This window comes from Agelaius phoeniceus, chromosome 2 (assembly GCF_051311805.1).
Source record: "Agelaius phoeniceus isolate bAgePho1 chromosome 2, bAgePho1.hap1, whole genome shotgun sequence".
NCBI classification, from domain to species: domain Eukaryota; kingdom Metazoa; phylum Chordata; class Aves; order Passeriformes; family Icteridae; genus Agelaius; species Agelaius phoeniceus.
Genome location: NC_135266.1, coordinates 63,485,619 through 63,511,208, shown reverse-complemented (window position 1 = coordinate 63,511,208; position 25,590 = coordinate 63,485,619). Strand labels below are relative to the sequence as shown.

At 40.1% G+C, this 25,590-nt stretch overlaps 1 protein-coding gene across 1 annotated transcript in view; it reads right to left on the bottom strand.

The window, feature by feature from the left end:
* RB1 (RB transcriptional corepressor 1) overlaps positions 1-18,066 on the bottom strand; it is a 72,271-nt gene extending 54,205 nt beyond the window's left edge. The window contains exons 1-7 of the mRNA XM_054628498.2: positions 17,849-18,066; positions 17,549-17,666; positions 7,554-7,666; positions 5,498-5,632; positions 4,564-4,602; positions 3,705-3,772; positions 2,111-2,221 (exon numbers count right to left, since the gene is read on the bottom strand). Coding sequence (XP_054484473.2) covers positions 2,111-2,221; positions 3,705-3,772; positions 4,564-4,602; positions 5,498-5,632; positions 7,554-7,666; positions 17,549-17,666; positions 17,849-17,940 — 676 coding nt within the window. The 5' untranslated portion in view covers positions 17,941-18,066. The remainder of the gene's footprint in view (positions 1-2,110; positions 2,222-3,704; positions 3,773-4,563; positions 4,603-5,497; positions 5,633-7,553; positions 7,667-17,548; positions 17,667-17,848) is intronic.
* Between the last annotated feature and the right edge of the window lie 7,524 nt (positions 18,067-25,590).

The following is a 25,590-nucleotide window of genomic DNA, read 5'->3' as shown; positions in this document are numbered from 1 at the left end:
AGTTCTTCCCCTTAAATATATTTTCTGTCTCATCCGTTCAGCTAGATAAGAAACCTTCATTACAGAAAATCTATACAAAAAGAAAGTTAATTTTTAAAATCCTGTATCAGTATTTGGACATTTTGTTTTTAAGAAGCTACTCTACACAGAATGTAACAGCACTTTCTCCAAGTAGCTTTAACTGAGAATCTGTTTTGCAAAGCTAGGAAAGCCTTATCTTTTCACAGATGAGTAGGTATTTTTCTATTTTTAAAGAAGTATAAAACAAGAAGCTGAAGGTCAATAAATCACTGCAGGACTTAAGTGATGGTGGGAACCTGAAATATGGTCCTGGAGGGAATTCCTCCTTTCCCCAAATACCCCCAGACACATAAGCAGAAACAAACAGGTCCACCTAGAAGAAAGTATCAAAAAACCTTAATACTGTGAGGTAAAAATATTTCATTTTGTTAAACTCAAAACAGATGGCTTAAATATGTGAATTATATTAATAACATAAATTAATATGATTAAATATTGTTGGTTTAAACCTGACACTGTAATCAGCATGCTGTTCTCACTTGTAACTTCATCTGCATTTGACAACTGATCTGAGAAACCCTGACAAACTACACTGCAGAGGTGGCTGCATCATAATCCCCTGTCTTAATCAGATCATAAAGCCTGGCATCATTTATCACAACATGAAGCCTCTTGGTCACGAGGGTTTGAACAATACATTGTGTTATTTTCTCAAAGAATGCAGAGCTGTTTGACAGTTCATACACAGCTTCACATCAGAAACCCAGTGCTTTGCCCTTAGGACAGTGACACTCGTATCTGCAATTCAGTCTCAAGTGGCAGAATTTTTTTTCGAGGTATGATGCACAGAAGCAAACTGTTTCTAAAAATGAGCTCCTATTCTGCATAGTTTTACTATGAAAAAATAAATCAGTGTGAACACAGAATTCAAAACCAGGTAGCTTTAATTCAGTGGTTTTTGAAAAGGATCTGCTTTATAACACCTGAAATAAGCAGCAGCGTATATGTCTGTCCTACTAGGAATGACAAATTTAAATTCAAAATAGTACTGGAGGAAAGCAGGGATCTGCTTGTCCCAAGTCCATCCTTTATTCACATTAGAATAAGATCAAAGATATTTTTCCTTACCTGCAACAAATAATCACTGGGTCAGGTAAATATCTCCAAAATACAGAATTTAAAGAATATAGTAGCGAATACCTTATCTATTGTATGACATTACAACCTAGGTAGATGTTTAGTTACCAAAGAATAGATTTAAGCTAAATATACCAGGGTTGCATCTTAACCCACCAGAGGATAAACTAATTACTAAAAAACTGAGTCACATCCTGTGGCTCCAAATATTTCAGTAGATGAATTCCATAGCTTGCTGAAGAAAATAGTTAACTCAAATAGAATTCTATCTTTGAAAGTTTTTATAAATATTTACTTTAACTTTTTTGTGAGGTTTTCCAGGTTTTATATATAAAAACTTAATGGGTAAAAGCTTACTATTGAATAAAAGTTTTTTATAGAGAAGACTCATTATATTTTTACTTAAAATAGTGACACTTGCAATAGCAAACAGGATGTAATAAAAGCAAAGCTGTCTATATTTTACCTCTACTCTTTTATTTTGAGCTGCTTTCTACTGCGTTTTTGTTTTAAATATCTGTACAGTCCAGTATCTTGTACATTTCTGCTGCTGTCATACTGTTAAACATCAATAAAGTAAGAGTCCACTACACCAATAAAGTAAGATACCACCACATTTCCCTTTTCTATCTCAAGACAAACATAAATAATAGTTCTCAGTTATAATCTACCCAGAACCTGAATTCTTTTACCAAATTAGACTTGCTGTTTTAACAAGTCCCTAAACACCTAGTATGGGGAGAGGACATAGCAAAAATTATATTAAATGCACTGCGACATTCAGGTAATTGAATTCAAGTTCACTATCATGTAAATTTGACTAAAACAAAAAAGAAACGCATTTCAATAAGCTTCAGAAGTTTAATTATGTTAATTATGAATATTAGCATGGCTAATAGACATATAATAAATTTACTTTCTACTTGAATGAGAAATACAAAAAAATTCTTACTGTATGGTTCCTTGAGCATAGCAGGAGGTGACAGTTTGATAAAATAATCTAAGACACACAGCAACAACTGGAAAGAAATCACCAGGTCATCTTCCACTTGCAACACTTTACCTGCAAATATTTAAAAGGGTAAAGAAAACCTTTTTGAGAATGGCTGACTTAATTCTAGAAGTAATTTTGCAAAACAAAGATTTGGAAGTTCATTTAGTAAAACAGAAAAAAAATAGAATTGAGGAAGCATCATAGAGGAGGCCAGTGCTTTTTAAAGGTTATTGATTTTATAACTCATGGCACTTCAGTTCATGCTTTAGAGACAGCATACAAACAAAATTACTGTGTACAAAACCCTGCCCTCAGTGCTTAATCTTGATTCTTCTTTTTACTGTAAAAGAATAACCTCTTACTTCCATGTAATTCCTCCCCGCTTTCTTTTTCTGTGGTCTCATGCAAGCTTTTTGAAAGCTGCTAAATATTCAGAAAGCAGGAGCTGCTAGTATACAGTGAAGAGAAATTCAAAACATGCTATCACACTGTAGGCTCAGCCTGTCAAATTTTTATGAAATTACTTAAAAGTCACACAAGTAATAGCATGAAGAGCACTTTCAGAGCTGCATAATTCCAGTTTTTCCCAAATTATGACTCATATGCCAGAGAAGATCTACACAGCTGTCCCAAGATAGCGTGCATTGCCACCAAAAAATCAGGAAGTCGAGAGTGGTTTTGAACAGGTACAGATCTACCTGTGCTCTATTTACATGTGCAATTTTTGTATTTCTTTTCTATCAGACGTAGCAAGCATCACCCAGGCTCTTCTGAAACTCCAACTATTTTCTAATAAATTTCAGCATTTTTGTTCTCAAGAAAAGGCGGGCTAAAAAACCTTTAGTGGGTTTTGCTTTATGCTTACACTTGGAGAATTCTAGTGACAAAGTTCCAAAAAACTCAGCTGATCCAAATCTGACTTTGATATCAGAGATGCATACACTTCACTGATCACACACAGCTGCAGTAAGCAGCAACTGAGAGACATGATTCACTCCTTTAGTAGGAGTACAATGAGACAGGAACTCCATGGACCACTATAAACATTTCATCACTCAACATTAACTGTAACTTACAACTTTTCAAGAAAGATTTGTAGCATTCAAAGGACATGCTTTCAGAGACTTACTATAATACCTTGTAATTAAATTTGTTTTATTAAATATAATTTATAATATCTATAGGCCTTTTTTTGAAAATATGCCAGTTTTTTAAGGTAACTATCCATTATTAAAATGCTGGCAGACTACAAAGCACCTCAGAATAGACTTAAATACAGTACTTACAGACTTAAGAACAGCAAGCTTTAAAGGAAAAAAAATCATAGAAATTTTAGAAAGCTTAAGTATATGTTTATATACAGAGAGTGTATCAGTGAGAAGAACAGCCAAACTGTATATAAAGAAATATTATTGAGCAGTTACAAAAGCCAGGCTGGGTCTGTACAATACTTATTTGTAATAAGGATACTAGTCTCATGTTGAACATGTAAAATAAATACCCTCACTTCAAAAATATTCATCAAAATTATTGTGTTTTAACCAAAACTCACCTTTTGCCAGCAAAAAAGTAATCCAGTAATTTTTTAGGACTAATACAGAACTGAGTTCAGCAGAAATCCTGCAGGGAAACAAAAATACTTTGCATTGATAGCTCTGTAATAATTTAAACTACAATGTTTGAAAACATGCTTCTGCCTATGGAGCTATTTAACAACATGCAACATTTCCCATGGACTGAAGTTTACTAAAAATCTCAACCCACTCCCTCTGTAATTATGAGTACAATGTTTGAAAAACTTAAGTCCCTGTAAAGCCATTCAAGAATCAGGAAATATCTGTACCATCCTCGGAAAAGAAACTGAATGTAGACAATTCAACTGCTCTGAGCTGTCTTCTCTTATGTCTTTGACTACTGCCCTAATCTACAGCCCCAATGAGCATGAACTCAAGCTCATTGGGAAGCTGTTAAGGCATCTTTTAGTACACTCATTTGCTGCTGTGATTAGGAAGCTCACTCTCCATCCCAATGTTCATTTCCACCAGGCTGAGACATGTGCCATTGGGTGGGAATACTTCATGGATGAGGGATAGATATATGAAAAAATATCTATAAATACAATATGGTACATATCTACTGATATATACATACACATACACTATATGTTTTTATAAGAATATACTTATATAATATGCATAATGTGTATAGATCACATATATAGAGATATATATGTAAAATATATATAATTTCTGCATTTCCCATCATCTCATTGAAATTCCAAGTCCACACTAAATCTAAAGTAAACACATAGCATACTACAACTTAGGCCAGAGCTGAAGGGTTAAAAGATAACATGCCATCATTTTTAACATCTTATCTTGACAAACACAATTTAGGAAAATCAAACTTACTCACTACTAGGTTGTTCCAGATAAATAAGGCCACAAGTCCTAGAAAATAAAAAAATTCTTATTTTTGAACATGCTTCTGTAAGCAAACTATGCAGTATCTTTGACTTGAATGTAGTTAAAAAAGACATCAGTTCACAAAACATTTTTCTAACTTAAAAAAAAAAGCTGACTCAACAGTTAACAACAGATCAACTATAGCCCTGCCAAGCCTGAAATAATGTTGTTGTTTGCATATTTATGTCAAAGCTTAGACAGCAAAACAATTTTAACTTGGTATAATAAAATTGCCTTCTTCCAGAAAGATGAGATTTGTACATACATTGTTACTCAGTGTTTTGTACAACAAAGAGTGCTACAGCTGCACAAAACACACTATAAAAGGGCATTTAAAAATCTTTAGTATTTCTTCAGTGTCATTGCAAGCCTTGTGGTGTAATGTTGCTACCCAATTATTGTACGTACATAGCATTTGAAGAAAATAATTTAGTTTATGCAAAAACAAACTAGGATATATATGCCTTCATTCTATTAACTACCAAAGAGTGATCTCCTACCCCTTTCAAAGGTTAAGAGATATTTGAGAGTCTTTTGTGATTTGGAAGGCAAAATGTTAAGTAAAAAAAAATATTTAGATAGTAAACCAATCCTCTTTATATCTGTAAAAAGTTTAAAGTGAGTAGTAATCACTTGTCATGCTACTCTTACTACTGTTTGTACTGCAACAAGGGGGTTGTTTAACACAGCATTGTGATAGTTATGGAGTAAATGTAAGAGGTGTTTATTTAATGCATGTAAACAGCTCAATTTCACTGTTCTGCAAATATTAGCCCACACAGTTTAAATGGGCTCCTATAACACACAGTTTGAAAAATTCAAATACTTAAATGTTGATAGACAAAGAAATCAATTTCAAAATGAAAAAAGCATACACTACCTTTCAAACTTGTGGTATAGTGCAAATAATACATCGTATTTCTTTTTCAGCCTTGATACAGTGCTATCAACTTTAGTGCTTACAGTATCCATGTTAACATCCACCTCTTTCAGAAACTGAAAAAATGTGCATACACTGAAAAAAGGGAAAAAAAAGATGACACATTATCATAACTTGTGAAAACAAGTATTCTGAAATAGCTCTTAAAAAAGAGAAAATAAAAACACGTCTCCGTGAAAACCCATTGCCTTACTTCACTAGACTCCAGCATGTTCTTACTACTACTACCAGTGAGTGAACCCTTGCCTTGGGAAACATTACTTGTTTACCTTGAGCCCCACCTTCACATTTCCCAGACAGCAGGAATATTGTTCAGAGCTATCTCACGATACAGGCTCTACCACAGAAGAAAAGTTTTCCTGCCTAGCACAGATATTATCTCTTGAAGTCAGAATTTGCTAACTAGACACACCTTTGTTCTTGCAGTGCTGGTAATACCACAAATATCCAGCACACACCTCTCAGCTCTCCTGTTCTACTTTAGAAACGCTCCTACTACTCTAAGAACATGAACCTTGGCTCCATGCATGCTAAAGAAAGACCTAGGAATGAAAACTGAGATAAATGCATTGAATTATATAGAATTTCAAGTCTTTCAACAGGACATCTCCACCCTTTGGAAATATTACACAAGGGATCAAAGTTCTCCCTATTCATCCATGTAGTATTATGGCCACCAAGGAAGCATTTTGTCACATTCAAAACTAAAATGAGCAGATTGCTAAAAATTAAAGAGGAGGAAGGTATCAAATATTTTCAACTATTTCAACTGTATCAAATATATTTGATCCTTTATCAGAATATAATATTCTCAGAGATTTTTTTGATCTTTGTCAGATTAAAGATACAAGACAAAACCAGTCAAAAGCTCATTAAAGAATGCTTATGATGGAATAAAAGATCTTTCCAATATATCTGAAGGCTCTAGAGGATGACTAGTAGAAGTCTCTGCCAGTTTGACCTTATAGCTGAGAAAAAGCCCAGGGCTAACAAGCAATTGAATATTGCATCACAATAAGCAGTATAACAGCTTACTCTTTGAAACCCTAAGGTAAAAAGTCTCTCACTTTTCAGCACAATTTGTCTGTGGAACTAGGGTGGAACACGCTGGACGTCACTGCACAAATGCAATTGGATTTCACACAGTTCCAAGGCAGTCAACAATGAAGAGATTAAGTCAAAACATTGGACCTGACCCTGCTCTGGGAGATGATGCCAGGTAGAAGAGGGCATGGAGAAGTCTAACCATAATAGATGACTTCAAGGAAAAGGATATTCTGGCCCAAGTCTGAGGTTATTGCCAGGACTTGGCCTTCTGCCCTGGAGCATTGAGAGGCTCTGCTCCTGCACATGCTTTCCACACACGGCACAGTTCCTAGGCAGATGGCACGGGAATCCTTTCCTTAGATGAATGTAACAAGGTTGCTGTTCCCACCTAAATTTACCTTAAAAGCAGATACTACAGTCTTAATTTTTGTATTATGAACTTAATTAATATACAATATAACAGTAACACACCCCCAGCAAAAAGAGTGTATGAAAGTACAAAGTTTAGCCTGGCATTAAAATGTTTGAGAATGAGCAGCATGCTTGTAAACTGTTTGAAGAGTAATGTTTCTTTTCCCCACTTCTTGATTTAGCCTAAGCCTAATGCTGGGAAAAAGGTTTTATGGAAAATCATCATAGAGAGAAAGAAAGAAAGAAATATTTTAAGTGCAATCTGCAGCGACCTGAACCAATGAATACTTTAGAAGATCAAGAACAACAATGAGATGAGTGATACAACCAAAGCCAACCACAGATGAATCAAACAACATCACTGCTCCCTCAATTTCTAGTTTACCAGTATATTCATAATTTCTGTAAGTAACTTTCATTGTAAAATCAACTAGTCTGATATGTACCAAGATTCACTATGCCTTAAAAACATTCCCTTTATAAAAATGTTGACAAGTTAATTGTTAAAATCTAAATTCAGACACTTAAACTCACTTACCTCATTTTTATACTTTTCAAAAGCTCAGTGAAAGTAAATGTCACTTCATCCAGATCAATTGCTACAATAAAGATACACACACCCCATGTTTCCTTTTTCTTTGTGTTGCAAGCCTTTTTGAAAAAAGGGAAGAAAGAGTTTTTATTAATCAACAGAAATGGGTAATGCATGGAAGGCAATAACTTTTCCAAACATGATTAGAAATGGTTAAAAAAAACATCCTCAAACAAACATTTGACTATGACAGCCAATTATTTTATAACAGAAAACCATTCCAGGTTTTACAATACAGGTAAAAGACTGAGCATTTCAACTTTTATTCCTACAGTACAGGATCAATTTTACCCATACAATTCAGCAAAGCTTCAAAATACAAGCTTCGGTTCCATGGAATGTTTTTGCAGAGCAGAAGTAATGATTTCTTTTTTTTTTTTTTTCCTAAATTACCATATTTGATCATAACAAAACACTGAAAGTTAAGGAATAAGAAGCCAAGTCATAAAAACATAATTGAAATCTTTACAATGACAGGCAATAAACACTCATAAATGAGTACAGCTGTGTCAACCACTCATCACCGTGGTTTACTGAACCACAAATCCATCTCTGCTTAGTAAAGTTTGATAGTAACAAGCACTTCCAGCCATTTTCCTACCATACATCTACATTTAACGTCTGCTTTGTACTATTTAGAAAGTGCAAGTTATAACCAATCATCCTTCATCAAAAGAAGCCTACCCACAATGACAGACATGGAATCCACATGGAGTAACTCCTGATGATGGTTCACAAGCCATTCACTTGAAGCCAGACAGGTATCACTAAAGATTCCAATACCCTTCCACCAAAACAGCAACTCAGTGGAAAACCCCTGAAGAACAATGACTTGTAGAATCATGGAAAAAAGCCCCTTAAGCACGTATATCCCAAGTTTTGGAAACAAAGCTATTTTGAAGACAGAACTAGGCATGGGTGCAGGCCAAAACTGCAGAAACAGCAAACTTGTAAAATATTTTTTGGAAATCCAGCATCCTTGTAAATAAAACTGCAACACCACCCAGGCTCACAGCAAGGGAGCAGGATCTGAATGCATTCTCCACAGCTCTAGGTTGGACATGTCATCTCTTGGAGGACAGAAGTGAAATGGAGCACTAGGAGCAAGGGAATGGAAACACCGCATTCCTGCTCTTCCACACTGCCTAGCTTTAGCCCACTCCCCGGCCTACTTTTTTATCCTTTCCCTGATCACTCCACCAAGTTGCCTCCTAAACAACACCAATGCGAGTTGCAGGGGCCTGCTCACTCTAGAAAACGTTCCCCAAAGGCAGTAGGAGTAAGACTGCACCAGACCAAGCTCACTCCATGTTATGCAGTCTTCCAAAATCCTCTGCACTGTCAGCATCCACTCATGTCCTTGCTTATTCAGCAGTGTAACCATGACCAATAACCCACTGTGCCCATAAATGATACAATTTCACTAATACTGCCAACATTTTGTTTTGTTTCGGTGATAGTTGCTCTGTGTCTTTCTTGGGAACAGTATTTATACATCGGGGAAGAGTGGCTGGGGTCTTTCTCCAAAGAAGAAAAACTTTGACTGGCTTGTGCAATTGTTAATAGTTATAGAACAGGCTTCAATGCAAAACTAACCAGCCACCCTCAACAGTGGGACAACTGACAATTATTTAAGTCACTATTTTCTTCCTGCATTCCTATTTGAGTGTTTTTACAAATCATGACTCCTTGCACAAGAGAAAATTACTTTGAAATAAGCTATTAACAGACTGAGATGCATTTGTTGATACACAAAGGGATATAACAAATTATGCAGGTTAATGCTAGCTAGTGAACTACCAAGAGGGAAGACTACTCACACTGAGCATACCCCTGCCCCTGGAGTCAGCTGACCTTGTTTATTAAATAAGTTCCTTTCACTCCATGCTCCTGCAAACTCAGGCCATGATGTTGTCCTGTAAATACAATATCTTGTAGGGCAGGAGGACTGAGTGCCACCAAGTGATGAAATTGTTCTGGTTTGTTGCCTATCCAAACAAGCCCAGCTTTCCTGGGCAGCCTAGCTCAGCTCTGGAAGGATGAGCGCTAGAAGGCCACAGCAATGCTTTATTTGATAGGAGAGAGGTCTCGTTTAGCAAGAACAACCTTTAAACTCCTTGTGCAGTATGGTTGGGGGTAATAAATCATTTGTTTCTAGCATTAAACAGAAAAGCAGTCTCAAAGGCAACCTAGCCATCCAGGAGATTCAAACCATTACAGATGGCCAAACTCCAGTATCAGGACTACTCCCACACCCATTGCTGAAGGTACAGGATGCTTTGGACAACTTCTCAACACAAGATGTTGGCTGACTGCCAGCCTAACAAGAAAAATTACACACAACCCAAGATAAATAGATTATGGATTGGGGTTTTTTTCCTAGTAGCAAAGAAAAGGTGAGCAGCACCTGAGCATGCCTGTCTTATAACAAAGCTGAGACAGGAAGGAGAGGAAAACATGAAAGAGCACCAGACTGAGACTATCCCACCAGCTGCTGCTGGTTAAAACAACCAAAGACACAGGTGAACTGCAGTTTTCTCAGAAAACAAGGTATCTGCCATAGCCATGCATGAAAATTCCAGTGATTTAAATCCATAAATATTGTCATGGTTTAACCCCAGCTAGCAACTAAGTACCACACATCTGCTTGCTCACTTCTCATCCCCACAGTGAGGAGGCATGTCAGAAACCAACCATCGCAGCTTGAGAAAAGAACAGTTTAATAACTGGAACAAAATAAAATGCAGCAATAATAATAACAACAGTTATAATAATTGCAATGGAAATGAAAGAGAGAGACATAAAACCCAACAGAAACAAGTGATGCTCAATACATTTGCTCACCACACCCAGCCCATTCCTGAGCAGCAAGCAACTCCCAGCACAACTCCAATGCAATTCATACAGTGGGCATGACGTTCTTTGGTATGGAATACCCCAATTCAGGACACCTGTCCTGGTCATGCTCCCTCCAGAACTTTGGGTGCATGCCCACTGGCAGAGCATGGGAACCTGAAAAGTCCTCGACTTAGGGCAAGTACTACTTAGCAAGAACTAAAGTATCAGCATTGTCAACATTCTCATATGCTAAATCCAAAACACAGCACTATACCAGCTACTGGGAACAAAATCAGCTTTATTCCAGCTGAAACCAGAACAAATATAAACATCATGGGGCAGGGGAAGGGGAGAAGAAATAAGGAAATGTCTTCCTGGCAAGTCACACTCATAAGAACTCTCCTCTTCACACCCCTTCCCTCCCAAAGTTCTCTTCTTTCCTATGAGTTAAATTGACTGCTGAACAAAAAACACAGCAGCATCACTTCTTCCAACTATTTTGCTTTGTTTACAGCCAAAGCAGATGATTCATCTCAGATGGATTTGGATGCATGGGAATGCATTGAAGAAATTAAATGAAATGAAGGGAATGAAATGAAGACAAATTCATAGCCAGAAATTAATTTCTGAGGGTTTTCTTCTTCACCAGTCTGACTCAAGATCTTTGTTGAAATGGCATCACTACAGAAAATGGGCAGGACAACAGCTCAACATTTGCCCTTGGCTGTCCTTCAGTTTCAGTAAGATGACTTGCAGTGACCTTAATTCAACTCATCATGAAGCAAAGCATACCTACCAATCACTAGCCCTAAGATTATTTAACATCTAGGAGCCCACATAGATTTCTTTCTCTTTTTATCATCTTTTATTTAGGATTCCAAGGAACCCATGCTATAACTTTGGGCAATGTTCTGTTGAATCAATATAGTTTTCTGTAGGAAAAGATCTAAAACTCTTACAAAATATTTCTCATTCTAGACTTACCACCACTTTTATTCAATCTGATTTTTACCAGATGACTAGTTTATTTAAATCTAGTAAAAACAACCTGGGAGAAGTCATTAGCTTAAAATGCCCATCCAACATTTAATTATTGTAAAATGGGATTCTTGCCTCTCTTCTTTCCAAATGTAGCTGAAAGGTGTTAAAGGCACTAACAGGAATAACTTCTGTTCCCTGCCTCCAGAGGTTCTCCAGTGTTAATCAGTCCCAAGGAGGAGATGGTCACAGGAAGTCTCAGCTCTAGTATGCAGTTAGAGACATTTACTCTTCTGCCAACACTGATAACAATTTTGGTGACAGCCTACAAAAGTGATCCAGGAATAGAAACTTCAAACGCTGTTGTGTAAAAGAAGGTCAAAGGAAATGCACATGAAAAATATGCAAACACAGATACTTGAACCAAATGGGATATAGGATGTCTCACTGCAAATATCAAGCACCTGATTTTTGACGAGGAAGATATGGAACTTGGCTTCCTAACATAAAATCTCAGTTACTACATTCCAATCAACATGGAGAACTAGCTTGATGGTAGAAAAACACAGACATTTGTTAGAGATAGTCCAAAGGAGGTTACAGAGATGATCAGGGGCTGGGGAGAGTTGGGGTTGTTCAGCATGGAGAAAAGAGGCTTCAGGGAGATCTTACAGCATGTTCCAGTACCTCAAGGGAGCTCTAAGACAGCTGAAGAGGGACTTTTTATAAGGGCATGTAGCAATAGGACAAGGGGAAATGGCTTCAAACTGAAAGAGAGCAAGTTTAGATCAGGATTAGGAAGAAATTCTCTACTCTGAGGGTGGTGAGACACCAGGACAGGCTGACCAGAGAAGCTGTGGATGCCCTATCCCTGGAAGTGTTCAAGGCCAAGTTGAACAATCAACTTGGGCCCTGAGCAATCTGCTCTAGTGGAAGTTGTCCCTGCCCATGGCAGGGGGTTGGAATGAGATGACCTTTAAAGGTTCCTTCCAACCCAAACCATTCTGACTTTACATCTTTATGATTACAGTGGGTGGAAGATGACTGGAGAGTAGACTCAAGAAGTCTCACAATAGAAAACTGTTCAGAATAAAAACCTGCAGGAAGAATACCCCAGGGAAAAAAAAAAAAACTGTGACCATTATAAGCCCTGTCTACATATAAGAAGTTCCGTGTAAAGACAGATCCTTAATTTTTTCAGCAATACCAGGTTTAAATTTTCTATTGAACATTGTCTGGGATAGAAGATTATTATTAGTTCACAACAGAGGAGATCAAATTCAAACAAAGTACTAGCTGAAAGTAACGAAGTCAATGGAAAGTAGTGAAATAGTAAAAATAGTTCATCTGATATGTAAAGTTCCCATTACACTTTTACATGTGGCAAGACTGGAGAGGTCATCAATCTCTCCTCAGGATAGGCAGAAGATGAGTAAAAAAAGAAACTCTATACCAGTTGCTTGAGCTTTTAAAGTCCAAGGGCACATACAAGCAGTACATCTGCTGCTAAGATACTGAATATCATCAGCAAGAGGCCATGGAGATGATTTGTTTGTTTTGGGACTTTCAGTAGTTCTTTTTTTAATAACAGAGGATCCTAAAATATCTGTAATTTTGCTCATCCATCCAAAGTTTCAATGGATTCAGGTCCAGTTCAGCTGCAGTTCTATAAATTAGAGACAAAGTCTAGACAGAAAATACTTTATTAGCTCATATGTGTTTCATGCTTTTATCAAAAGCAAGAGGCCTCTCTGTCTTTTAACATGAGGATGAGGTGGCTTACCAATTAAGATATTCTCTATTTAATAAGAAACAACAAACAAAAGGAAATTTTTCAATTTAAAAGTGAAATTTTATGGACTGGGGACACTTGGCCTCCTGAACATGAACTCTTTGGTCTATGCAGACCAACCTTCCATGTTTAAGTAGTCTTTACTTCATTAATGCCTCAACTTAAGCAACAGTTTACTGGTACATTTTCTTCACTAAGAAAGCAGTTCAACTCCTGCACAAATCAAGTGCTCTGCAGTATCTGCATACCAGTGTAAGTAACCAGTTGGGGAGAATTTCAGGATGTAAGAAAAGTAATTAGAGACAAGAAAAAATGCCTAGAATGTCTTCATATGCTAGAGACTTTCTGAAGGAAAAGAAAAGGCAGCAACAATAACTCTCTCATGAAGTACAGAATTTTACACCACTGGCTTGAATTACAACAGAAACAAATTAGTACAGTACTTGGGGGAAAAAATAAATGGGCAAATAAAGCTAAACTAGGAAAACCTAACTATGCAGAGTGCAGATCTTTCACCAGGACAATTTTTTAATAGCGGGTTAGACAAATACTTGATAAAAATGGCTCAGGAATTCCTGACTCTGAACAGCTGAGCTGCAGGAGAACAGTGAGCCACATGTCCCAAACAGTGCTATGAACAGCCAGCAAAAGAATGGAGCTCCTACCCACGCACTACATATTACAGCTAACTAAGCTGATGAGCTCGAAGCATACCAGACCCTAATGCCTTAAGGTCCTCGGCAGACTCCAAATTCTATCAACTTCTTAAACCACTTCAATTTTCTTTGGAGAAGTTTGGTTCCAATTTAGTCACCAAATCATCCTGTTCCTCACATGGGTTCTTTCCAATACATTCAGCAACAATTTGCTCAAGCTTTTCTTTCCTGCTTGTATCACCCCATATTCTACTTGAGATTCTCATTTTGCTGCTCTCTACCAAAACAAACAGTAGCAGAACATAACAAACGCCCTGAGCTTCTTCACAGCAGTATTAGTATGGCTTCCTGGACTACTTCTAATATCCCTTACACCAACAATCACCTGCTGCTCACCAAGGTACATTAGTAATTCCACTAAATCTATTCATTCCATCTAGAATTTACAAGCATTTTGGTTCGTAATACAGATTTCAGGAGAGTTACAAAAAATTAAGAGTATAAGAGAAGCAAGGATCAGAGCCAATGTTAAGCCAACAACAATCAATGTGTAAAAGTTTTGAAACTAAGACTGTAAAAACTACAACTCTAAAAGATTCTGTTCATCTAGGTAGCTTGGTTTGATAAAGAAAAGAAATGATAGAGAGAACAAAAATATTTGTATGACACCAATGAAAAGTTCTTGTTTAGATAAACACTCCAATGTTCACAATAAGCTTGTGTAGAAGTTCACCAGATAGCAAAAGAATTTAAAAAGAAACATCTTTCTGATTACACATCAGATACCTTCCTTCAGCCCGCACACCAAGAGTGCTGATTCAGCATTTGGGGTTCTAAGACATTTTGAGTTACCATTTTATTGTAGAAGAATGTCATTAAACTTGGCTGTCACAGAGGGAAGCTTTAATGTTCTCCTACTATGAAGGAAAACACCACCATATTTAACAACACATTTAACAGACAGCTGTGGTGCTTTTGAACAATCCCCCTCTGCAGACCTGGTTTTCACAACTACAGGTCAGCCACAGTTTCCAGAAAAGCTGTGTTACCATCTCTCTCTTGTCACCTTCCTCCTCCTCCACACCTCTCAAAGGGGTTCAGCTGTTTCAAGGACTCACAGCCCAGCTGCAATAGGGTGCATCTGTATATCCTTGACTCACATGCTGTGGACACAGATAACTGGAGAGCACTGCAAGGAAAGCTACAGAGCATGGAAAGGAAGTGCAAGATAAGAAAGCTGAAATTTCAAAGTATCATCACTAGTAGCTCAAATGCTCAAAAGAAAAAATATCAGAGTGGAAAGGTGTGACATCCTGAAGGAAAAAAAGCAGTGGCTCCAGTACGCATTAGCATTCATTCCAGGGAGCAGCAGATAAGTTCTCTCCTCCTGGGTGATGCCTACCTGGTCAGTAAAATATCTCACTGAAGCACAGGCACATTTAGGCTGGTAGGTCACTACATTCTAGCAATTTTTTGTGTATATGCCTGCCAAAAATAATTGCTTTATACTTTTAGGCCACATGTACCCAGTTTATGGAGTCTCTGCACACGCACCCTGAGCAACTCAAAAAGGACAGCACTACAAGATGTTTTTATTTCAAGTCACTAAACATTCACTGAGCAAGGATACAGCAGATGTTCAGACTGCATCCAAACCACAGCTGAACCCTGAGTATCTGCCAGTTACCACAGTACCTAAAGTCTGGCCCACACTGCTTCCCAGTTACCACTACAAGTGCTCTTCACATCCTCAGAGATTTGGCAGGCACAATTCTAACATCAACCACAATAAAATAAGGCCAGTGAGCCAAGAAAGACAAGGTTTCAGGTCCTTGTACTTTGTAAATGGCTTGAGAGGGGGACTTTTAGATGCCACCTCTATTTCCATCAGCAGCCTTTTGATTTAAGCTTCCTCAAGTCAAACCAACTACATTGCAAAACAGAAGTGTTCTGGTATTTGTCTCAGCTGGTGGCCTGCTGTTTAACTTTTTTACTTGAGAAGAGAAAGCTGCTACACAGCTTCTGCTCCAGTTCAGAATTGAACAGGTTACTACTGAACCTCACTGATTAAAACACCTGCAGCTGGTGCTTGCAGGACAAACCCTGGGACAGCCCCTCCAACATAAGACCTTTACTAGAGGGAAGAAAAGAGCAGCCTCCTCCTGAATCCCTGCAACTTGAACTAGAGAGTCATCCCGAGAAGCCAGGCTCACCACAGCAGCTTGACTTGGGAAAAGAAGCAGCAATTAGCCAGGCTGTAAACTTGCTTTACTTCAGAGTCAGATGAAGCCTGCTCTCAGCTAGAAGTAGCAACTCCAGCACCTTCCAGATCCCCATGGAGGCACACACTTGACAGCTTACTCATTTCAACACCCTGCAGATACATCCCTAAGTTTGAGGGAAAGGCCTTGGACTGAAATATAATGTAGATTTTTTTCCCCCTGTACATTGAAAGGCTCTCAACAATCAATTTTACTTGCAAGACAACAAATATTAGTTATATATCATAATGAAGATCTGGTTCTGAATAGGTAAAGGAAGCAATCAGATGCTGTAAGGTTTCAAACACCATGTATCTTATCTGGCCACTGCTAAGTAATAATCAGTGAAAACAAAACTTTATCTGTAAATGAAATTTGCAGGATTATACTGCAACCTGCCCTGCTTTTTTTTCAGTCAAGGGACCTGACCACTCCTGTTTTCATTCTTACAGGGGAACTCAACTATGCTTTTAGGTAAATGCTTCCATGAACCCCCGTGACCAGAAATTGTATCTGTTACTGAAAGAGCTGTGCACAGTCTCTCTTCCATGCTATTATTACTCCATGATGTGAATGTATCAAGACCTGGTATAGGTCTTGACACTACAGTTTAAAAAACACAGATTGCAAACTATTAGTAGTGACAGCATAGCTGTGACAGGTCAGCTCAAGCTGCAGAAGGGTAAGCAGAAGTCAGAACATGTACATCAATGCAAGTGCCCACAGCAGGAATAATACCCCAGCTGGGTATTAGAAAACTGCATCTGGACTCTTTAACAGAGCTTCTGCCATGATTTAGCTGTTCTCTGAGCCAGCTTGTTGACACAGCAGTCATACTGAGGAGAAGGAAAAGCAAAAATCAAGAAAGGCCCTAACACTTTATTAATCTGTTTACACATGCCCAATGACTAACTTTGAACGGAAATGCCTCAACGATAAGCACAGGTTTAACATTATGCAACAAAAAAGGAAACGTTCCTGTCTCTGCAATAGTCATCTCCATACCCTTTCTGCAGCCTCATAAAGGATGCAGAGGGGAAAAAGTACACAGAAACACGCAGTAAGACTGCCTGCATAAAGCTGACTAAGACATATTTGAAATAACTTACAGTTCGAAGAATTAGCTGATCACATGGTGCTGTTTTCTACTGCCACCTGTTAGTAACTCCTGAGCACGTACTTTTATCACAAAATATTAACCAAAAAGGGCAATCTACAGAAGCTAGTTTACACAGACATGAACATGGCAACATCCCACTTCTTTCCAAGTCTACCTTCACTGGAAAAAGCTAAGTCACAGTACATGAGCTTTGGCGGTGAGACCCTCGGCGGCCGCTGCAGCGAAGTTACGGCTCAGTATCTGAGCTGGGGCACAGAACTCATCTGCCGAGCGATGCGACGAGCAGCACTACTCACCAGAGCTCCATCCGCTGCCGACAAGCTCTCGTACGTCTTCCACGCTTTCTCCCTCACGCTCTCCGATACCTTCAGCGCATCACAGAGCACGACGAAGTCCGCTTCGCCCACCTCGACCCTGGGAAAAGCATCGCACATCGCCAGCGGGGACACGGGACCGCGGGGCGACCACGGAACCCACACCACCCGCTGACGGAGCCGCCCCGGGTGACACCGCCCCACAGCCCGGACCGCCGGGCGCCGAGAGCCCCAGGCCGGCCCGCCCGCCCCCAGCCCGCTCCCGGCCCGGGCGCCGCTTACCGGGGGGCGGCGGGCGGCGCGGAGCCGCCGCCGTCAGGGCTGGGGCGCTGAGTCCTGGCGGAGCCCGCCCTGCGCGGGGGCTTGGGCGGCATGGCGGGAGCGGCTGCCGGGAGCGCCCGCCGCGGGCGGCACTGACCAGGGGCCGCCGGCTCCCGCTCCCGGCCCCCGCCCGCCGCCCGAACCGCGGGAAAACGGCGTCAGCGCCACTCTCTCCGTCACTTCCGCGCCGGCGGCCGCGCCCCCGCCCCGCCCGGCCCCGGACGCGGGGCGGGACCGAGCGGCAGAGGCCGCACCGCGGCCCGGCCTCGCCTCAGCTCGGAGCCGCCCGGGTCCTGCGGCCCCGCCGTGCCTGGCGCTTCAGGTACTCAGCGGGTACAGCCGATACATCTTTTCCGTGACAGGGGAAGGAACGCAGATCTGTGTATAAGAATAAACTGTACAGAATGACTGCACAGATGCAGAGCAGGGCAGGAAGTGCAGATCCTTTAGGTTGTGCTGGTTCAGCCAGACCAAGTGCCATGTCCTATAATTTGGCCAAAACAGCTACAGGCTAGGGGCAGAGTGGCTGGAAGGTGGCTCGGGGGGAAAGGGCCTGGGCGTGCTGGTCAGCAGCAGCTGAACGTGAGCCAGAGTGTGCCCAGGGGGCCAAGAAGGCCTGTGGCAATGTGGACAGCAGGAGCAGGGCAGGGATCGTGCCTTCATACTCAGCACTGGTGGAGTTATAACTCAACTGTGTCCAATTACTCATGAGAAGAAAGTCCAGAGAAGGGCAGGGAGCTGGGGAAGGGTCTGGAGCACAAGTCCTGTGAGGAGCGGCTGAGGGAGCTGGGGGTGTTTAACCTGGAAAAAGGAGGCTTGGGAGACCTTCCTGCTCTCTGCAACTGCCTGAGCAAAGGCTGTCACGAGGCGAGGGTTGGCATCTTTTCCCAGGTAACAAGTGACAGGACAAGAGGACGTGGCCTCAGACTGCACCAGGGGAGGTTTAGTTTGGACATCAAGAGGAATTTCATCATGGAAAGGGTTGTTAAACATTGGAATGGGCTGCCCCATGGGTAGCAGTGGAGTCACCATCCAGGAGGTGTTCAAGAAACAACTAACATGATGGCATTTGGTGCCACAGTCTCGTTGACAAGGTAGTGGGCGACCAGTCAAAGGTTGGACTTGATGATCTCAGAGGTCTTCTCCAACCTAAATGATTCAGTGACCTCTCAATCTGACACTTGTCCAAGTCCTAACTGAAATGTTATTTTTAACACTGTGTGGTAAAATTACATTTAATGTAAGAAGTTCAGGCTGTGGGCATCTCCTGGATTTTAAGTCAATGAGATTCAAATTGCCAGTGCTCTGATTCAAAGATCTTAAAAGTCTGCTTTGTTGTCTGCAGTTGCATACTCACATTTAGAAGGCCAATCTCTGCTGCAAACAAGAACATTTCTTTTCAGAATTACATGATGCCAACTTCTTAGAAAAGTATTTGTATGTGAGGATTCTTACTACCTGCACATATCTGTCATTCACCTGTAAAGCAACTACTTTTAGTGAGACTGCTTTCAAAACTCTGGATTTGAGAAAAACCCAAATAAAAATCAGCATGAGCATTGATATGTTGCACAATTAAAATTCCCTAGTATTTTTACATTCATACATTCTAGTAATTTGGCTTATCCTTTAGATTCATTAACTTAAAACAGGAGAACAGTGACTGGCTTTCTGCTTTATAATTAGAATTAAACCAATTACAGAAAAGTGAATACAGAACAAATCAAAGTACATAAACTCCAAATTAAATGTTTGAGTTGTAGACTGTAGTGGGATTTGGACATTCCTAATTATGATTCTAGTAAAACTGTGGCAGTAATTTTACCCTTCTTCTACACACATTTAAATACTTCTTGTATTCAGATGGTACCAAATGCTGTGGAAGGTTTGGGGTTTAGGACTGTCTGTCATCAACCACTGAACCACAGATAAGTAGACAGACAGCTTGGAAATGTAAGCTGAACCCTTAAACCACAGCTGAGTCCATTGCCTTCTCCTCACAACTGGCTTTAAGAGCACAGAAGAATTTAAAATGAGAGCAAAGCATCTCAGAAGACTTGGTCGCAGCCAGTGGAGACCATGCCAGCTGTCAGCGAGAAGGAAACAAACACACCCTCCTGGGTTGCTTTCCTCACAGCTGCTTTAACATGCTGTTGTAGCCAGGCCCTGCTGTCCAGATGGCAGGCAAAGAATTTGTCTCATCGCCCTCAGTGCATTGCTCCTTTTAAAAAGTTCACAAACCAGCCTCAGTGTAAATACTATGGGATTTTTTTTTAAATTGCTAGTGCACCAAGCACCTTCTCAAGTCAAATTTTATGCACTTTTTTCATCAAACAAGGCTCTTAGGACTCCCCTCCATAAATAACCAAAATGTAGTTTCAGAGTGCTTCAAGTTACAGCTGGAGGGAGACAAAGGGAGCAGCAGATGAATGAAGCAACAATAACCTTAATAATCCATCCCAAACCCTTGGATATAGTAACTACATCTAAACTGTAGAAAGAGTTAACATGTATGTACTTCCAAAGAAATGCACATCCTTGGGTAAAACCATATTTAAGTTGCTGCACCTTTTCCCCCTTCTCCTTTTAAGATGTACTGATTTGAATGTTTTAATGTATTCTAAAACATCTTCTAAATGAAGCCTTTAGACTCTTTCCTTTGTAATTTCAATAAAATTACAAAGGAAAGAAAAAAAAACAGCTCCTACTGGGGAAAAACAAAAGAAGCAAAGGAAACACTGCAATGTCAAATAAAGTATTCATGATAATTTTTGCATCTGACCTGACAAAATCTTAATTTTAAACATCTTGTTATAACTTCTTTTAGAGTATAGGTCATCGACATATGTGAAACATTGTCCAGTCAGACAGTCCTGACTCATTTTTTCCAGCTGCTACACAACCTTAGGTAATTTTATTATCCTAATTTTTTCACTTAAAAGTATTGCTGTAGTTTCATGGTAATTGCCAGTGGGAATTAAAGCCATTATTTCAATTATAGTAAAATCAGTTTTCTGAAGCTGCATGACCAAAATGTATGCATTTAAAAACCCACTAAATTGAGAGCTTCTGGATATTAGTCCAAATACTAAATATTGGCAGAATTTCTACTTGAATAAATCCCATAGGCTGTAAAACTCAAGGATCATGAAGATGTCTGCATGCATCACACCCATTTTCCTGCATGTAACAGGCAGAATTAACTGGGGGGGGACAGAGCCTTTCCTGGCCAGCCTTTTCTGTGCATTCACATTCCTTGCACTGTGTAGCAGCCCCCAGGCCTCTGCCATCAGTGTCACCTGGGGCCCAGCTGTCCCTCTCCAGCCCCAGCACGAGTGCTAACAGGAGCAAGGAGGTGACAGACCTGCAGGCCAACTTTTCACCAGCTGCTGCCTACAGACCCCAGGCCTTAAGAAGAGCCTTGCTGGAGAAGCACCTGGTGCAGCAGGCAGACCCAAGTGACAGTCTTGCTGCAGGAGAGTCTCAGGGACACTCAGGCCATGGCTTGAGCAGGCTCTTTGCACTCCCCAGTATCACCTCCTCAGGTAAAGCTGTGATTGCCTTGGCATCAGTTCTGCCTTGGAAGCTGGAAAGGGTTTCCTGAGGTGATGGGGTGAAACTGAACTTGTGCCTCTTGATGGTGGTGAGCCTGGCCCCTATGCCATTGTTTCCTACACAAATCCACAGCTTGAGATGTGAAGAATAAAAATAATTTCTGTTAGTGAATATTTCTACAGTGATGTAAAGTCCATAGGGACCATAAGAAACATCTGCCCGTTTCTCTTTCAGATGAGAGGTATCTGTCAGATGTTAACTTCTAACAATTCAAATCCTCTCTATATACATTGACATCATTAATAAAAAGAATATTTTTCACTCCACAGTTACACACATTGGTGGCTTGCTCTTCTCAGAGCACTACACAGGCCACTGCTGGACTCCCAGGACTGCAGTGATGAGTTTAAGGCAGGAATTCTATCAATAAAGCATTTGACCAAACTGCCAGTGGGTCAAAAAGGGCACCACTGCTACTGAATGGGCAAATGGCTATATGTAAATGATGCCTATGTGCAAAACCTCAGCCCTTCACAAATACTCCCAGTTATTTTTTCTTGAACATCAGAGAGGTTTTGCATTGATCAAGCTTTTGGACTTGAGTGTCACTTTTTTCTCTTTTTACTCAGTTGTATTTGTTTATAGAAGAATCATAACTACTTATACAGATCTTCCACATTTCTTGTTCTCTGTGAGAATGGCTGTCAGAGCTGTGTCTGTTTTAACAGATTTGCAGTAGTACTGAGAACCAGGGTACTAAAAAATAAAATCCCTGACTAATACAATTTATCAGATTAAGCCCTAGTGACAGTGCAATTACATCAGCCAAAAATGATCATTCCTGGTATGGCTTTCCTTGCTTACAAAGGTTCCTGGATATCAGTGTACATCTTGCCCTTGCATGCACAGCTGCATCACACCCTGTGCTTTGTCACACGGGTACCACCCTATGTCCTTGGCAGGCAAAGCACTTCAAACCCTGGGTACACTGTGCCCCAGGAGGGTGCCGGGAGGGTATCCTGTGTCCCCTCTGCAGGGCAGTTCATTTCAGCTGGTACTGCCAACTGGTAATGAAATAAAGATCAGCAAGCAAACCACAGCCCTCTTGTTGCAATTACACAGCCACATTAAGGACCCTGCTGCAATCCCTCCCTTCCTGACCTCAGTCCCAAGTTCTGCTTCCTCTCACCACATGACAAAGTATGCTCTGGCACAGGCAGCACCCTGTCCTGCTGCTGGCCATCTCCCCATGGATGTTTCCCATGCCTTCACTTTCAAGATTTCCTGAGGCCACAAGAAGCAGAATGCACTCTCCTGGAAGTAGTTCTTAGGAATCAAATTAATCGTAAACAACAACCTGAAAACCAACTGAAAGTTAGCAACCATAGCCTGTAGTAAGTGAGTGTAGGCATTTCTCTGAACTAAACCAACCCGTGATCTTATTTCTTTTTGCTACAAGTGAGTCTAAGAGAAAGGCATTCTTTACTAATCCATGGTGGTGAAATACCCTAATTAGGTGAAAACATTTGTGTATAGCATTCCAGAAAAACTCCTTGTGTGACAACAGCACTGTAGGCTCTTCTATGTTGCTTCCTCCGTAGCAATAAAATCTCCTCCTACCACTGGAACAAGCAGTGTCAGTGAGAGTGCAGCTCTGCTGATGTCTCTAAACCACAAGCTTTTGCTAACACTGATGTGTCAGATCTCCATCCTCCCACCCAACCCATATGAACAAACACACGTACGCACTTGACAGGCAGCAGGTAACCAAACTCTTGCATTTTCAGTCTTGCAGGCCCAAAGGATTTTCTTCATGCCAAAACTTGCCCTGTGCCTCTTTACTAAAGCTGCAACACTTCAGCAGGAGGAGAGAGACTTGGAGCTTTTATTGTGCTTTCAAGACCAGATTACATCGATCACATTGACTGGTCACAACTACTTTACTCATGTGAACACCAGCTGAACATCAGAGGCTCTTTGGGACCATGAGAGAGCAACACAGCCCCCTCCACCAACTAAACATGGTGGCACAGGATACTGATTTTGCTGCTTCATTAATAAAGTGTGCCTCAGCATTAGGATTGATTTTGTTTTTTATGAGGCATTTTAAAGCTGTTTCCAAAGATAATTGTCCAATGAGGTCATTTTTACACTAACCCTTTTCTGCAATTTTCTGGGCTGGAAATGTGGTTTCTTCAGTGCAGCACAGCCATCTTTGTTTATTAGACTCTTAACTATTACTATACTTGTATTTATTATACTTTTATTCTTTAAAAAGGGAAAAAGCCCAAGCATCTCCAAGAGCTATTTCTTTCCATGGATTTGTGTCCCATGCTTCTTTGACTTGGTCTAAGAGGGCAGAAGTTCCAACATGAGCTTTTGCTGCACTCTGGGTGTTTTAGGTTGTCTTCCTACACAAACTGTTTGGCATTTAATAAGGCTGGGAGCTTTTCCTCAGTGCACATGAGTTTCTCCCTCCTTCCCCACACTTATTTTTACACTGCTGATCGAAGTAAATTTCCTTCCAACAGGTTCAAAAGCTATTAGAGACAGGCATACAGCATGATCATAGAAACCTCCTGTGTGTAAGAACAAATCTATTTCTCCCCCTGCTTCACCACACCTTCAGCAGCCTTATTTGCTGGTGTCTTCCTTAAAGGGCACACCACAGATCACCAAGTTTGGCTACTCAGTTTTGTTTTGAAAACAAGTTAAAGACCTGATGAAGCTTGCTTACAGATTAACAAGTTTCATGTTTAACTTGGGGAAAATAAGAACAGAATGCTCCTGAAAAGGTAGGAAACATCCTTAAAAGTACTTCAGCATAAATCTTGCGTCATACAGGGCTCCAAAGAACGCACCAGCAACCTTGTGCTGACATACACTTGACCTTTGCTGCAAGCACACAATTGCAACATCCTGAATGTCTGTAGCTAAAGTTTTCCCAGCAGATTTTCCAGCTTGATTGCACATATACTGAGCAGCAGTGTAAATATAATTTATACATTAACATCTAGTCTGTATGCATGTGAGGCCTCATTTGATGTTCATGATTGCCATGCACCATCAAACATGGATTTTAAAAGTCCAGCTTTGGAATACAGCAGTTGTACTTTTCATTTTACTTACACTAGGACCAATCCGTAAATTAAGCCACATGCAGATGAAGAAAAAAAAAAGTATTGTGTATTTAGGAAACTTCCTTTAAAACAGATTGTTTTATCTCAGTCCAAACATTCACAATAGCAGGAAGCTGGATCATAGCATGTTTACAGTTGTATAATAGCTCCAAAAACACTAAAGCATCCTCCCACTGTATTAAGAAAAGAGCCTTTAAAAGATGAAAAATAAGATTAGTACAAAGTCTCTTGACTGAATTAACCTAAGACAAATTATTTGGACACATATGGTGTATATTATTTAAAAACAGATTAAACAGTGTTTTGGGGTTTTTTCAAACATGAAATTATTCTATAAACATTTCTACTTTTCTGATGAATCAATGCTCAAAATTTGGCCAGAAGACAATGGAAGCTCTCAAGGTGATCTAGGGAGAGATTTTCCAGCCTTATTTTTTCTATGTTACTCCTTTTTTTTTCTGTCCTGTATTTTTTCTTGCACACAGCTTCAAAAGAGCAAGTACATCTTACTCATCTTATACACCCAATTCTGCACCCTCCCCTAGAAAAGCTGGCATTACAAAGATCCAAATTGTATTACAAAAGAATAAAATCAATCTTGCTTTAAGAACAGCAGTTTTAAGTGTAAATGGCATGATACAGAATGGTATTGGTGATATTTGAGTGAGCCCCACATTACCTGGCAAAGCTCAGTGGCACAGGCTGGCAGGAGCACCACGATGGGGAGCAAAGGGAATGGCAAAGTCCTGCAGGCAGTGAACCCTCCTGGCCCTCAGCTGGGTCAGCCTGACTCATGGCATATGATGGATGATGCCCATCATTTGATAAATATGCAGGACAGGGATTTCAGACATTAACAACATGTTAGATCACCTTTGGGTCTCCACTCTGATCATATGTATTGTGGAAATGGCCATTTAGAGTTTCAGCAAGCAGCATAGTATTGCCTTTAATTGAAAAGGGACAGAAAAGCAGGTTTTTCTGTTCGTATTTAACTTCTCAGCCATC